The sequence below is a fragment of the Mesitornis unicolor genome, unplaced genomic scaffold (assembly GCF_000695765.1).
Source record: "Mesitornis unicolor isolate BGI_N332 unplaced genomic scaffold, ASM69576v1 scaffold1718, whole genome shotgun sequence".
Classification (NCBI taxonomy): domain Eukaryota; kingdom Metazoa; phylum Chordata; class Aves; order Mesitornithiformes; family Mesitornithidae; genus Mesitornis; species Mesitornis unicolor.
The window spans coordinates 64,491-80,439 of NW_010199566.1; the positions used below are offsets into that span (position 1 = coordinate 64,491).

A 15,949-nucleotide genomic window follows, 5' to 3' on the forward strand; every position below is an offset into this window, starting at 1 on the left:
CTGGCTGTGCTCCCTGGCAAGGCTGACTGCTGCCAGGGGTGGGTCTGTGTGGGGTGGAGAGGGGGCAATAGGGAGGAAAAAGCCTCCCGCTTGTCAGAGGAAAGGTGGCCACATGAAAAGGGAAAAACTCCAGTGTGGTGAGAGTCTTATTCAGGTCCTGTCTCTTGCTGATCCCAGAGCACAGCAGAGATCCTCTAAATATGACGGTGAGGAGTTATTCTCCCCTTCTGCCCACACCCAAGCACAAGCACTCTTGGATGTGTGTATTTATGCATAACCTTCCAAATCCTAACTTTGCCTGAGCCAAGTTAAACTGACTTTAACCACACCCAGCGAGTTTCCCTGCAGGCTTTGAAAATGGCTGGATGTGAATGGGCTAAAATTGCTTCTGTTTCGATTGTAAGAGTTACTTCAAGCCAGGCAAAAATGGTGAATTTAAAGCTGCGGTGCTGAGAGTAGAACAGGGAAATGAGCAGGTGAAATAAGTGTTCAGTATTATATCAAATATTATATTCAAATTATCTAAACTAAGGAGCAATTGTTGTAAAAAGCAGAATCTTCCCACCCCAATTTTACTTAGCAGCAGAAATCAGTTTAAATTTTAACCTCCTTTCCTTCCTGTAAAGCAAGTGACAGTTCTGTGGGGCTTTTTTTAACCTTGAATGTATTTCATAATAACGCTGAGCAAGGAACTGGGTATTTTGTATTAATTAGTGGTTGTTGGCAATAAACTTGCCTGTTGCAGGGAGGCACGAATTCCTCTGGTAAAATCTTAGCAACAGAGGAGCTGATGAAAAAAATCCTGCTCACTTACATTTGCCCAAGATTTCACTCTTGATCTGTAGATGGAATGCAAAAAACGTTGCCTCTGAAGGCACATTTGTGGTTGTTGGTTACAGCACGCTGCCTTGCTTTCCTGCCAAGGCACAGCATCTTCTATAACACGTGGGAGGTGTAGAGCTGGGGAGAGCCTTCTCTAAACTCATGGAGGTTTTTGTTCATGTTGGAAAAATAAGTTGTTTTGGAGCTTGATAATTAGCAGGGTGGCTTTGAAATGGGAAGGAAATGGCTTTATCATCTGTGAAACATTTCAAAGTACTAAAAGAAACCAACCACGTATCTGCTTTGGAGGGAAGCCAAGAGATTTTCAGTGCTTTCTATGGAAAAAAGAAAGAGTGAACACCCACCCCAAAAGAGCCAACAATGAATGGTCAGGGAACACGTGTGGGCTGAAGCAGCCAGGCTTTGGCTGTGAACTGAGAAACGCATCTGATGAACAGACCAGTGTACACCCCCACCACCTCCTATGCAGTAAAAACCCTCTGTCAGGCAGTTCTCAGCTGGACCAACTGGTAGTCAACGTTTTGTTAACTACTGAGAAGTGAGTCCTATTTTAAAAGACCATGTGAATAACCCTGACAGGAGCCAGTGCAGCTGTAACTTGTAAATCGTTATCCAGACACAAACCAAGTTCTCCGTTCTCAGAGAGCTCTCTTCTGATGAGTTCATCATTGCTGATCTCCGAAGCCCATTTATTTTTCTGTGTTCCAGTTTGTGCCCTCTAAGGTTCTCCATGAAAGAATGATATTAGATGTAGCTATTGATCTAGTCCTTGAATGACTATTAAAATTTCTTCTTAGTTTGGCCATTTGTCTCTTGTAGAATATCAGAGGGTGGAAGCAGGCTCTCTTTAATTATTTATTGATTTGCTTTTTGACTTTCTTTTCCGTGCTAAGAATGTGGTCTTTAATGAATAAGATTAAAATGATTTCTGCTTGTTTTTTCTGTGTGACAGAATTTCAGATGCCAGATTAGTTTATTTGCTTTGACACTCCTACAGCATCCTTTTTATTTTGACTTATTAAAAGCTTATAAAACATTCATCATGCAGGCAAAATAGACTCAGGTGACAATTACTGAATGAAATTCAAGATTTGTGCCTTACTGCCAAAGCTGCAACAAGGATATTTGTAAGAGCTTTTGTAGCTCCAGGAGGAGGATTGTAGAGGACAGCTCTTTTCAGGCCCAGTGGATGTAGATACTGCACAGGGCAAGCCCATCTGTGTAAGCAGTTAAAGCTTTATAACCTCAGTTGAAGACTATGGCATAAAGTCCTACAGCATTTAAGAGTTGCCTATGTCCATGCTGTTTTGTTGCAGGTTAGTGTCCATTTTCCACCCTGCTTTCAGTAATAAAATGTCTGTCTTTATGAAGCTGCAAAGAGTGATCCTGGCTTTTAGAACTTATAAATAATGTAATTCTCTTGCATGAAAATATCCATCTTTTGCAAGGGAATCTTCATAAACTTTCAGCTTTTCACAGCCTTGTAGTTGTAAATTTTCTCTTTGTTAAAACTCACAAGGATAAATTTCAGAAATATTTGTAGTTCATTTTTCAGTGCAGCAGTTTGTTTTCTTAGCAGTGCAGTTTATAAATGACAGTGAGTGGACTTATGCCAAAAACTCAGTTAAACTGTCAATTACTTCTAATCAATCTAAATTTTGTTTTGCAGAAGTTATCTTTTTGTTACAGAAACTTGGGGCAAGAATTATTTCATTTTTGTTCCTTATAGTGCAAAAAGCATATTGTCACAGCTTTTGGCTAGATTTCACCAGACTTACATTAACACTGACCCACCCCTTTCTTTGCATGCAGCCCTATCAAAATCAACAATTTCCGTCTAGGGACTGGTGAATCTGGTGCTTAACAAATAATAATTATTGTAGATGTTAATAAGAAAAAAGGTGTAAGCTAGCAGAAGAGGGTTACAAGGAGAGAAGTGTTTACAACTTTCAGATGTTGATTGTTAACATATTTTAATTGAAGAAAATGAAAATGCAGCTTAATGAAAGTATGTAGTCTGCAGTTCCAGAAGCCTTTTTTTTTTAAAACAAATCTATAAGCTTACTCTGCTGACTGTAATCTCAAAACTCTTCCTCTTAAGTCTACTTTGCAGTAATTTCTTTTCACTGTGTACAATGAATGTAATGATCTTTTCTTATGGGCTGATTTGATTTGAAGGGTAAGAAAGGGTAGATTGTTCTTTTAATTAACATTCAGAACAGGCAAAAAAAGGTGGATGAAATTTGCATCTATTCTCTGGCTGGATAAAAAGTAATAAGTGGAGTCATTCCCCTGTTTAGTGCTCAAGGGCAATACACAGAAATCCTTTCATTGATTCAATTTACCAGGAGATTTAAAGGCAAGAGAATAATTTGAAACTCTATAGGAATGTGTAATATCAGGTTTATGTTGCATTTTCCTGCAGTGAAAGCATGAATTCAGAGATGAAGTAACCCTTAGTATTTTCTTCGAGTTTTGAAATTTTATATTCTTCAAGGTTTAAGGTAGACTTCTAGCTTAACATAGTGAACTACTACATTAAAGAAAAACATCCAGTAGTGGCCTTGATATGTATGATGGCTCCAAATAGAAAAATGTGTTTATAAAATACAGTTATTTTGATATGTGACTGAAAATACAGGAATTATTTGGTTTACGAGAAGCTCAACATGAGCTGACGATGTGCACTTGCAGCACAGAAAGGCAATCATGTCCCGGGCTGTGTCACAAGAAGTTTGAACAGCAGATCAAGGAAGGTGTTTCTCCCTCTCTACTCTGCTCTCATGAGACCTCACTTGGAGTACTGCATCCAGCTTTAGAGCCCTCAACATAAGAAGGACATGGACCTGTTGGAGAGGGTCCAGAGGAGGGCCATGAAGATGATCAGAGGGCTGGAGCGCCTCTCCTATGAAGAGAGGTTGAGAGAGTTAGGGTTGTTCAACCTGGAGAAGGCTCCAGGGAGATCTTATAGCATCCTTCCAGTACTTAATGGGGGCCTACGGGAAAGCTGGGACTCTTTATCAGGGAGTGTAACGATAGGATGACTGATAATGATTTTAAACTGGAAGGGGATAGATTTATACTAGATATTAGGAAAGAAATTCTGTGAGAGTCCCACTGTGAGAGTGGTGGGACACTGGCACAGGTTGCCCAGGGAAGTTGTGGATGCCCCCTCCCTGGAAGTGTTCAAGGCCAAGTTGGACAGGGCTTTGGGCAACCTGGTCTGGTGGGAGATGTCCCTGCCCATGGCAGGGGCGTTGGACTGGATGATCTTTAAGGTCCCTTCCAACCCCAACCGTTCTGTGATGATTTAAGAAGAATTGTCTTGTGCATGTTTGTTTTTCGTGTTTATTCTGGATTATGCTATTCTGTTAGCTTTGTGTTTGTTTTGTTGTGTTGTGTCCCTGTAGCAGATTTAGGGAGCAAAGGTACTAGCGGTGTCTCAGCCAGCAGCTGCGCTGTGTCCAGCACGGATGTGACCTGGCAGCCAGACACAGTGGCAATGGCTCACGGCTCGTGTCTGTGCACCCAATCTGTCTGCAGAGTGGGTAGCCAGCATTATATTTAGATCATGTTCTTGCCAATGCAGAGTTGAAATCCTTGTGCTCCAGGGAAGTTTGCTGCCTGTAGAGTAGCTTCCAAAGTTGTGGTAAGGGTGAAGGATCAGTAGTTCGGATGTTGCACTGCCTGAGTTAAATAATCTGCAGGGATTTCCTGGAAAATTAATCCCGCCTGGTTCCTGTCGGCCAAAGAGAATTGTGCTGACTCTATACCAGTCAGTGTAGGGTTTTTCCACAAGAGCTGTATAACCGTCCTCTTCCTGACATCATGTCTGGGGAGTCAGAGTGCATTAGTGGGGCTTTGTAAGCTTTGTGAATTTAAATAGGCAGCTTATCCTACCAATCAGGATATCTTCCTGAGTTAGTGTTATTTTATAAACATATGCACTTACTGATGGTTAGGCAAAACTATTTTTGCTGCTGTTAAGACTTGTTGCTGATCTCAATGCAGATCCTTCTTTTACTTAACCATGATTGCAATAAAATTTCAAGTGGTTCGGTGAAATTGCCAGCTCATGTTAGAGTTAGGATGTGGACATATGATCTAGAACTGTCTTGTGATTGATTAAACAGATTCTGAGTTTTAAACCACCATAGTGAAGGTTGCAAATAAATTTTTTTTCCTTCTTGACGTGACTAAAAGCAACCTTCGGGAAGGATGTTTAAACTAAGGTGCCAAGCACACAGTCCTAGTGCATGCTTATTAAAGCAACACCTAATGCTCTCCATCATACTAGATAACAAACTTGAATCTTGATTGTAACTATAAAAGGCCATGATAAGGTGAGCTAAAAGGAAATGCCTGTGGTAACGCCTGCACGTTCAAAGCTAATATGTGATAACATACTACTACCTATAATTTCCTGGGATGCATTTCACAATTATCCATCTGCAGGGAAATTAAAAGTACCTGGAGCACCAAAGTAAAATATCAATGACGTACGTATAAATAAACCACTCTGATTTTCTGAAGTAACGAAGATCCTAGCCTAACCGCACATCAGTGCATTAGTTGTTTTTACTATCTAGAGAGAGCATCACCAGTTTTGATAAGCTTAATTTTCATAGTGTTAAGAAATAGCAATATATATTAATATTATTATCTTTGTCATGCTTTCCTCCTTCAACTGAGAATTGCATCTTTTTATTATATATAACCTTATGTTTTTATTCATTTTAGACAAGCTCTATATGGGACCAGGGCAACTGTACCATGATCTGCAGAACCTTTTGCATGACTTGAATGTAGTTGGTCAAATTAGTCAATTAATAGGCAGCCTTAAAGGAAACTATCAGGTAATAAAGCTGAATGTATTTTTTCAAATATATTCCTGTTGTAAAGTAACATAATTGCTTCTCTCTAGGATCTGTGCAATCTATTCTTTAGTTCTCTCTACAGAGAGTAATAATTTTTACCTCTAGTAATTAATTTACTGTCAGCTGTTTAGCGTAATAAGTAGATTACAGTTGTCTTTCTAATCTTGTTTTTCTTTATTGCTTTTACATGTAGGTGGGTACTACAAGTGTCTGCATTTGCTCAGTAGCTGATAAGCTTATATAGAAAAAAGAATTACATTTTGATCTTAAGAAATTGGGTTCTTACAGTTAGACAAGGCAGTAGGAGGATGATTGTTTGGAGGAAGCTCTTGATGCCCATCTGAGCTCATAATCCTGGTTTTTGGAGGGAGCTCTACTTAAAACTGAGTGCTAATCACAAAAATATAAAAGGATTTTCAGAGAAATTTTTGAAGTAATTTGCTTTCCCTTTGTTCACATCCCTTCTATTTAGTTTATATTCTGGGAAACATATAGTACTTTAACACTGAATTTCAGAATGAGTTCTCCACAATCTTAAGACTTAAAAGGCAAATAAAGTGATCTTTTCATTTTATATATTTTTTTTATCTTAGGCACAATTTTTAACTCCTCTCTGCCACCATAGGCTGTAAATATGTGTGTGTGAGAATATGTATATGAAAGCTGAGTTCCTCTTGGGCTGTCGTACCTTTAGAGACAAGGGCATTAAAGAAAACAATGTTTTGCAAAAATATGTACTTTAAAAAAAAAAAAGAGTGCTTTTGGACAAAATTTTGCAAGTGTTTGAAAGTGAATTTCAGCTGCATAATTGGGAATATGTATAGCACAGATACCATAAGACATTCACCCATCAGCACATACTAAACCTTTCTGCCTGTACTGCCAGTCAGACCCAACTACATTTTGAAAACTTGAAATTCAGTGAATGTTTCCGGGTAGAGATGTGTGAGATAATGAGAACAGTTTAGTTGAGGAATGAGCTCAGCTTCTCTGTTTTTGAAAAAGACTTGAGTTTTCATAAGATTCTGACTGTGGAAAGTTAGTGTACTTTTGTGTATGAATACTCACTACTGTTGATGCTGCAAGAGTCAATCGGGTGTGCTTTAACCCTCTGTTATCAAACAGTCAGTTTGCAGAGAGTTAGTGGTTAAGCATCCTTCTTAAACAGATTCCAGCCATGCAGACAGCTTTCCTGATGGCTCTGTAAACATTTTGGCTCAAAGATTTGAACAGGAACATACTGGCAGTGTGATTTGTAGATGTTTTAATGAGATTTTCTTTAGAAACAGCATCTGTGGATTCTGTATAACTACTCAGTGAAATTAAGTAAAATGATTGTGTGTACACCTGATGCAAATTACATTCCTTAATCTGACAAATGCTTGGGAATTTCATTTATGTATCATCAAACTCTGAGCAATGTGAAATTAAATCATCAGATAAAATATGCTAGCAAACTTCTCACAGCTATTTTTGAACTATGTTTACAGATATGGCTAAATTATCCGTGATTAAAATGTGGACTGAATGAGGTCTAGGAGCCAGGAATTGTTTGTTTTATCCAGAGATCACCTTAGCCTCTTGGAAACAGCCCAGTAGGCTGATGTTGAATCTTAGCTTTTTTAATTTTTCAGAACTTAAACCAATCTGTAGCCCATGACTGGACCTCAGGTTTACAAAAACTGATTTTGAAAAAAGAAGATGAAATCAGAGCGGCAGATCGCTGTAGAATTCAGCTGCAACTCCCAGGAAAACAGGACAAGTCAGTAGTAATCTTGATTACAAAACTTTCTAAATGGGCTTACATATTAGGCAAATATGTACCAGGGAGGATTTGGGAATCTGTAGCTCTTCCCCCTCTTCTGTCTTCTCAGTTACCCTCTGACTTCTGCTCTCATGCCACAGTGCTGGGAACTTGTATGTTCCAGGGCAGTGTTGTAGTTTTGCTCCCCACATTCCGGATGGAAGCAGCAAGAGAGGAACTGTGGCAGTGACAGCTGATGGGGAGCAGCCACTGCTAAATCACTTCATCATGGAGGGTGTTCTTCTCATACCATTTTATGTGAAGTGTAAGAAGATGGGTGTATGGCATATCATAGCCTGCATGCTTATGTCAGAGCTATGTCTTTGTCTAAGTATTAGAAAATAGTGACATTTCATCTTGCTCAACATCTCTATCCTTGACTGTGTCTCATACTCAATGCATTTAGAGTGGCTTTTTTTTGTCTTGCAGGTCTGGGCGGCCAACTTTCTTTACAGCTGTGTTCAATACATTTACCCCTGCCATCAAACAGTCTTGGATCAACAATTTACAAATGGCTAAACTGGCCCTTGGTAATTCTTAGTTACTTAAATTTCCTATAACATTAAGATAGCTCTCCATGTACAGTGTTATTTTTTATTTTTATTTTTTAGAAATTTATTTTTTTGTGAAAATCTATCTGCAGATGTTAAAATTACAGTAAATAGCAGTGATTGTGTATCACTACAAAGTAATGACATTATGGAGTTTTCATTGTTGAGGAATATAATTTCTACAGTGTTTTAATAAAGTCTCTGATAATCATTCTTAACTCATACCTAAATCAACAAGAATAAGATACACTGCAGAACAGACAGGAAGTCCATTATAAACTTATTTCTTCATATCTTATGAACTTCTTAAACTTTGAACTTCAGGCTCAGATTCTCAGCTTTAGCTCAGAATGATTTTAGCTAGAAGATTAGTAAAGCTATGGGTTCATTTGTTTAGCTTTCTGAGCATGAAAAATCTAAGAATCATAGAATGGTTTCAGTTGGAAAAGACCTTCAAGATCATTGAGTCCAAACAACTTATGAGTGTAGTTTTAGTATAATGCAGTATTTCTAATGTTGGATATGTATAAATCAATTTTGAGGGGTGAGGTTCTTTTAACATAGATCTGCAGTCTTCACTGGAGGGATTATCACAAACAAACCTCATCTAAGTGGGAGCAATAAAGAATGTGCGATGTTATTAGTCTTCTGTCTTTGCACAGAGGGTATAGGTTTCCAAAGATACCAGGGATTTTGAATGCCTAAATTGAGAAACACTGAGGATCTGTACTTGCTAGAAAACAAGTTTCACCAGCACATCCTCAAAATGGAGTGCTTTTATGATATCTCACTGAAGGTAGGCAAAATAATAAAAACAAAAGAAGAAAGAATGGATGTCTCCATCATTCTGGGAGGAGGGTCCTTAAAATTATGATCATAGAATCACAGAATGGTTTAGGTTGGAAAGGACCTTGAAGGATCATCCAGTCCAACCCCTCTGCCATGGGTAGGAACCCCTCCCACCAGACCAGGTTGCCCAAAGCCCTGTCCAACCTGGCCTTGAACACTTCCAGGGAGGGAGCATCCACAACTTCCCTGGGCAACCTGTGCCAGTGTCTCACCACCCTCACAGTAAAGAATTTCTTTCTGATATCTAGTCTAAACCTACTCTCTTCCAGTTTAAAACCATTCAGACTCTGTCACTACCTTCCCTTGTAAAAAGTCCCTCCCCAGCTTTCCTGTAGGACACCTTCAGGAACTGGAAGGCTGCAATAAAGTCCCCCCAGAGCCTTCTCTTCTCCAGGCTGACAGCCCCAACTCTCTCAGTCTATCTTTGTAGGGGGGGTGCTCCAGCCCTCTGATCATCTTCGTGGCCCTCCTCTGAATCCGCTCCCACAGCTCAATGATGATTAGTAGTTGGTAGTGATATCACTTATACAGGCAGAGAAATGCTATTGGCAAAACAGATTTCCTTGAGCCTGAGGAGAGGTTTGATATGCCTTTTCCTTTTTTAATAATCTACTGACAAGGTTATTAAGACAACATCCTTATTTTGCTAGTGTATGGTATTCTTTCTTAACATTATCATTATGTATGTAATCTACTATATTGAATTTTTTGCTCATAGTTTTAAGTTATCATTTTAGAATACATGGCATAAGAACAGCGTGATCAATATTAACCAATTGTAACAGAATTATTTTATTTTCCTGTAGAGAGGTGGAAGTGATTATTCAGTGGAAGTATCATGGGATGTTTGTTGTTTGTTCTTTCCATTACAGTGGAGGATAACCTGTTAGGTTGGTTCTGTGTCGAAGACGATGGAAATCAAATTAAAAAGGAGAAACATCCTCTTCTTGTTAGACACGTGCCAGTGATGATGGCCAAGCAACAGGAGTTTAAGGTGAACAGAATCGTTATATGAAATTACAATTGCTTTTCTTGTATGATGTAACTGCTGAAGAATACCATATTGTAAATTCGTCTGTTAGTTCACATCTATTAGTTCTTTTGAGTTACTACCTTGGTGTAAGACCAATAGCAATGGAAGGTCCAAGAGGGTCACAGGAAGGTAAAAACAACTGCAATCTTTGAGGCACTGAGGAACATAGTGCTTAATTTTATAGAGTATGACATTTACTTTCAGGTATTAGTTCATCACGTAATGAAAACAGAACTGCTGGGAGTTTTTAATTGGTCTTGAGGTTTCCAAGTGTTTGTTTGAGTCTCCAAAGTATTCTTCAGCTTACGAAGTGCAGGAGTTTGATCTCCATGATAGCTATCTTGTACTGGTGTAGCTATGTTGAATCTTCCTCAAATTTCCGATTTTCATTAGCACACAGAGAACACTAGTTTTAAAATAATGTTTAAAACTCAGTGTTAAAGACTTTTATATAAAATGTAGTTCTGTTCTGAACAGTGATACAGAAATTGTATAATGGCTCATTTCCTAAAATAATGTATTTGAAGTCATATTGGCCACTGGCTTTAATGATGAAAATAAGTACAGCATATCCAGACCAACAGATGCAAGGGAAGTGTGCTGGATACGATTTTTTCCTAGGTATCAGCAGGATTTCTTGCTGACTATCAGTCAGTTAAACATACGCAAAAACACTAGTGGAAATAAAATTGTGTGTGACCCAAATCCCAATGTTAAATTAACATCATCGCATAGGTACTGCTTAAAGCAGTAAGCATGCAGATCTTTGTTGCTAGGATAGTCTACATAGGAGGGAAGCTCAGCTGACAGCTTCCGTTCAAGTGTGAGTATATAGGCCTGGATGTTGGGGGAAGATAATTGCTAGCTGGAAATGCATTTGAAATGTGTAACAGTGTTAAATCAAGCCAGTCCTCTGATAGTGGTTTTCAGAGCAAAGCTGCGGTTTACAGCAGCCAAAGTCTACTGAAAGTCTTTGATCTTACATACAACCACAGGTATCCTTATTAAACACTCAGCTTTGCCTGCATTGGATACTTTCTAAAGTCACTACTTAGTGAAATCACCAAGCTAATTTAATTTTTTGCAGAAACTTAAAATATTTGTTTCCTTAGAGCCTATGCATTTCTAAGTCCTGTAGATCCATACCTGGGCTTTGAAGACCCAGGCTCAAGTCCTGTGACCAAATGACAACAGAATCTGTTTGTTTTGAAAGGAAAGTCAAGTCTGTTGCCTGTACGCTTGAGTGATGGCCTTTGCCTTGGTCACCTCAGCACAAGACAGCATGTGGCAGTGTTTACCTGAGCCTCCAGGTCAACTTTCTCAGTTTTTGTGTGGGTGTGAGCCCAGCTGGCATGCCTGATGCTCCTAAGTCCTTAGTATTACTGGAAAAGATGATCTAAGACTTATTGGTGGTTTTCTGCAGCCTCAGCTGCTGTTTTGGTGTCACGCCACTGCGTGGGGTGCATGAAGAGACTCTTTGCTTGGCTGATGCTGCATGTTATCTCTCTGCGTGCTGCTCAAGCTGCCCAGTAAAAAAACCTGTAACTACTTCTTCCATCAGAGCAAGTTCACACCCCAGGCAAAGGGCTTCTGTCAAGGTTGAGAGCCAAACTACCAGGGTTTAACTCTGTAAAAACATCACTGGTTCTGACTAAGACGCAAAGTAACAGAGAGATGTAACAAGCACCCTCAGAAATAGCCAGCGTGTAGGCTGTCTTTTCTTTCACTAGTGATGGATTTAGCTGTCACAACTACTGTAAATCACCACTACAAGTAGATAGTTTTAGTATGTGTTAAATAAGACATGCTAAGACTGGCATGGATGGGTTTTTTTTTCCTTTTCTTTTCTTCTTCACATCTCTTGGTTTCCATCTTTTACTGTTACAGTGACTTACCTCCTCATATTTATTTTTTTTTTATTATTCACTGTTGGGAGGTGACATTGACAGTTTATGGTGGAGTTGTCTGTATTAATGTTAACCAAATTATCTCTCATGCTGCAACATAGTTGCAATGACATTGATGTCTGGGACAAGAACACTAGTATGAAGAATCTTGTCTAAAAATGTAGTATCACATCTCATCAGGAACCTTTTTATTCTTTTCATGGCTATGAATTTCTTGTATATATTTTAACGTATTTACATAAACTTTAGGAACCTCTGCCATGGACATTAGGGAAATAAGGGAAAACATAAATCCATGATTGCGCATAAAAATGCCTGTTTTCAGAGCATTGGTGTTTGAATTATTTTCAGAGCTGGGATGGGCTCAAATATAGATCTTGAGCCTAGTGTAGCTTTCCAGTTTTTCTTAAATGGTCTGCATAATAAAATCATGAGTATGGTTATTAATTTACTGACAATAACATGATTACATGAAGTTGGGAGAGAGTAGCAGTATTATGGATGATAGCATTACCATTCAAAGTGAGTAAAGTACCTGCATAAACTATCTTGGGGGGGAGGGTGGCAGTCAGTAGGACAGACACATGGTATGCTCAGGCAGAAATAAAGAGCTTCACAACCACAGACTGAAGTGGTGGTTGATCCGAAAGTCTATAAAAGTACCTTCTAATAGACCGGCAAGCCAAGAATTGATTAAGAATGTAATATTGGTATGAACAGGAAATAAAAGGTACAAAAAGGCTTCAGAAGAGGTAGTCATGGTGTAGTGCTGCTAACAGCTCTGCTAGAACAACATGTTCAGTTGAGAAAGTTCTGCATTCTCAAATATATGGAGCTGATATATCTGCTGGAGAGATGCCAGTTGGAAAAGTGATAATAAACAAAAATTAAAAAAAAACCCCAAAACATTTAGAATCATAGAATGGTTTGAGTTGGAAGGAACCTTAAAGATCATCCAGTCCAACCCCCCTGCCATGGACAGGGACACCTCCCACTAGACCAGGTTGCCCAAAGCCCTGTCCGACCTGGCCTTGAAAACTACCAGAGAGGACACATCCACAACTCCCCTGGGCAACCTGATCCAGGGTCTCACCACCCTCATAGTAAAGAGTTTTTTCCTATTATGTAATCTAAACCTACCCTCTTCCAGTTTAAAACCACTCAGCCTCTGTCACTACCTTCCCATGTAAAAAGTCCCTCCCCAGCTTTCCTGTAGGAACTGGAAGGTCACAATAAGGTCTCCCCGGAGCCTTCTCTTCTCCAGGCTGAACAGCCCCAACTCTCTCAGTTGGTCTTCACAGGGGAGGTGCTCCAGCCCTTGATCATCTTCATGGCCCTCCTCTGGACCTGCTCCCACAGCTCGATGCTCTCCTTATGTTGGGGGACCCAGAATTGGACGCAGTACTCCAGGTGGGGGTCTCATAAGAGCAGAGTATAGGGAATATTTAAAATGTAATTAAGTTATAAAGTTAATTTAGACTCTAAAGAGGAGATTCGGGCAGTGTCATGACATACATCAGCCTTACATGTAAAAATATACTGCAGAAGGGACTGAGATGTGGCTGAAATGAGACATGAAAGAGTAACAATTACTGCAAGACATTACAACATTAGTTTGGATATTTGGAAAAACTTAAAGGTCATGAAGCATTTGAGCAGATAAGCTGGAGAATTTTAGTCTTTGGCTTTTAAGAGTAGATAAGGAATAAAAAATGTGTCAAGAGCAACACAAGTACAGCTGCCCCTGCCCATGGGAAGCTGGATGGACTAAACTGACTTCTTGCTTTCTCTGGTTCTTTGATATCCTTAAATGCCTGAGTTAATTGCAGACTAAATTAGGCAGAAACAGATATACCTTTTTAATGTGGTAACTGCTCTCTTTTCATTTGTGTGAAGGTTGAATGTGCTGCTTATAATCCTGAACCATACCTGTCTGGTGAAACGGAGTCAGACTCCTGTGCCATGGAACATGGTTTTCTTTGGGTAAGCGTAATCTTTAAAAGCTAAGATGGAGGTTGTCTCCTTTTTCTTTGTATTGTTTTCTGTGACTCTCAGCGACATATGAATCTGAAATAAATTTAGAGTTGGATTTTTCTCCCCTTTTTTTTTTATGTGTTTGTTTTAGGACAGACTGAAGGGTAGCTAGTAATTTTGCCTGTGTTATCTCGCTGTTCTCTGTAGGGTGTCACTTGTGTGTGTGATTTATTAGTGCAACAGAGAACAAATTCCAAAATGCTGAGCACATTCAGAAGTGAATTATGTCCTAATTTATAATGAAAACTGCTAAAATCCATATGAGCTCACACTGTCCTATTGTCTGTTCCCATATTTTAAAACATACTTTAGACATAAATAATCTGTTTAAGCCTGTTCATAGGAAAAAAGCACTATTCTGGCATATTATTATGACCATAAATGTGCAGATATTCCAGCAGTCAAAGTAAGATAGCCAACACTTTTTTTTAAGAAAGAAAACCTAATTATTTCAGTAGCTTTTCTTGTTACTACGGTACTGGAATTTTAAGGGAACCCTTGTGAATTAAAAGTAGAAGTTAGAAATGGCATTTTTCAATCTTTTTTAAGGTGACCCATATAATTTCTTTTTGTCTTTGCTCTTTGTAAGCACTCAAATGTATGCCAATGAAGTCTTTCTATTTCAGCAAACTGTTCTTTCTTTCTCTTTGCTATATTTTTTTCATTTCACATAAACATAACGAGTTACTATGCAAAAACATTTATTGCTGCTTGGGCAGGCAGGTTTTTAACTCTTCTCAGATCCCTAAAATGTACAGATTTGTGGACATATTGATGATACTTCTGGATCAGAGAAGAGTTTAAAATTCTGTATCAGCAAGTTTACAAAAGGGTTTATATTAATAATCCCTCTTTCTGTTGGGACAGAGCATCTATTTGTAGGGCTTTTTCTGTATAAAGGGCAGACCTCTGATATTTTATCTATTTTAAGAGAATCTGAGACAACTTACAACACTGCTCATATATATGAGGGTTTTGTGTGTATATGTTTTGAAATCTATTGTAATTGTGATGAATTATTTTCTTGTTTATGTCTTAATGTATGAAAACTCATATTCACCCATATAATTTGAGATGCAGTCTTCAGATAACTGTCCAGTCATGCATTCTTGTTCATGCTGATCTTCCTGGAGGCAGGTATGAGTCTTGGTCTTCTGTCTTCTTTCCTCTTTCCAATTCAGATTGGCAGTTGTACTAATCAAATGGGCCAGATTGCAATAGTCTCATTTCAAAGCTCCGGCCCCAAGGTTATTGAGTGCTTCAATGTGGAATCACGGATTCTCTGCATGGTCTACATACCAGAGGAGGAGAAACTGAAAGAGCGAAATAAGGCTCTCGACTCTGAGAATGTTCTTGCAAAAGCTTCTAATGTGCCTACTATTTGCCTTGGCATGGAAGAAGGAAGGTGATTCTCATTTCTAGTGTTCTGTGAATGCTTTATTAATTCTGTTTAGTATTCTATACTAAAATTGTGTGATACTTCCAAGGAAAAGTTTACTTTTTAAAAAATTATCCATAAATACCCAATGATCTTCTCCTTTCTACCTAAATCAAGGCAAAAATACACTTCACGTGATTTTAAAATATACTATGTAATATTTGAAATTAAAATAGTATGTATCTTTGAAAGAGAATTAATTCATCATACGTCATGTCTGTAAAACAGAAATATTACTTTTGTAATGTTACAACATAATCTTTAGGTATTGGAAAATTTTCAGAATGATAAAGTGTTAAATGAGGAACCCATTAACCTTCCACACTTTGATATTGTGCAGGATTTGTCATGCGAATAAATAATATTGCTGTCTTCTATTGCCAGAAATTATTTTGCTCTGTTTGAACTGATGACCTTACTGAGTCATCAGTTGATTTATATTGAAGAACAAAGCTACACTTGCTAAACTTTTAGGTCAGTAAGCAGACAGATCTTGCAGTTACATACTTACACCTTCACTAGCTATAACATAATTTTTGAAGGGGCTTCTAACTGGTGTAAATGAAAGAAAAAATATTCTCCAAGGAAAATCACAGAATCACAGAACGTTAGG

The 15,949-nt window shown here is 38.5% G+C and overlaps 1 protein-coding gene across 1 annotated transcript in view; it reads left to right on the plus strand.

The window, feature by feature from the left end:
- Nucleotides 1-15,303, plus strand: part of ARHGEF10 (Rho guanine nucleotide exchange factor (GEF) 10) — a gene marked incomplete at its 3' end in the record, with an annotated part of 65,747 nt that extends 50,444 nt beyond the window's left edge. Inside the window, exons 18-23 of the mRNA XM_010189473.1 lie at nt 5,584-5,699; nt 7,355-7,482; nt 7,954-8,054; nt 9,797-9,918; nt 13,761-13,847; nt 15,080-15,303. Coding sequence (XP_010187775.1) covers nt 5,584-5,699; nt 7,355-7,482; nt 7,954-8,054; nt 9,797-9,918; nt 13,761-13,847; nt 15,080-15,303 — 778 coding nt within the window. The remainder of the gene's footprint in view (nt 1-5,583; nt 5,700-7,354; nt 7,483-7,953; nt 8,055-9,796; nt 9,919-13,760; nt 13,848-15,079) is intronic.
- Nucleotides 15,304-15,949: the final 646 nt, after the last annotated feature.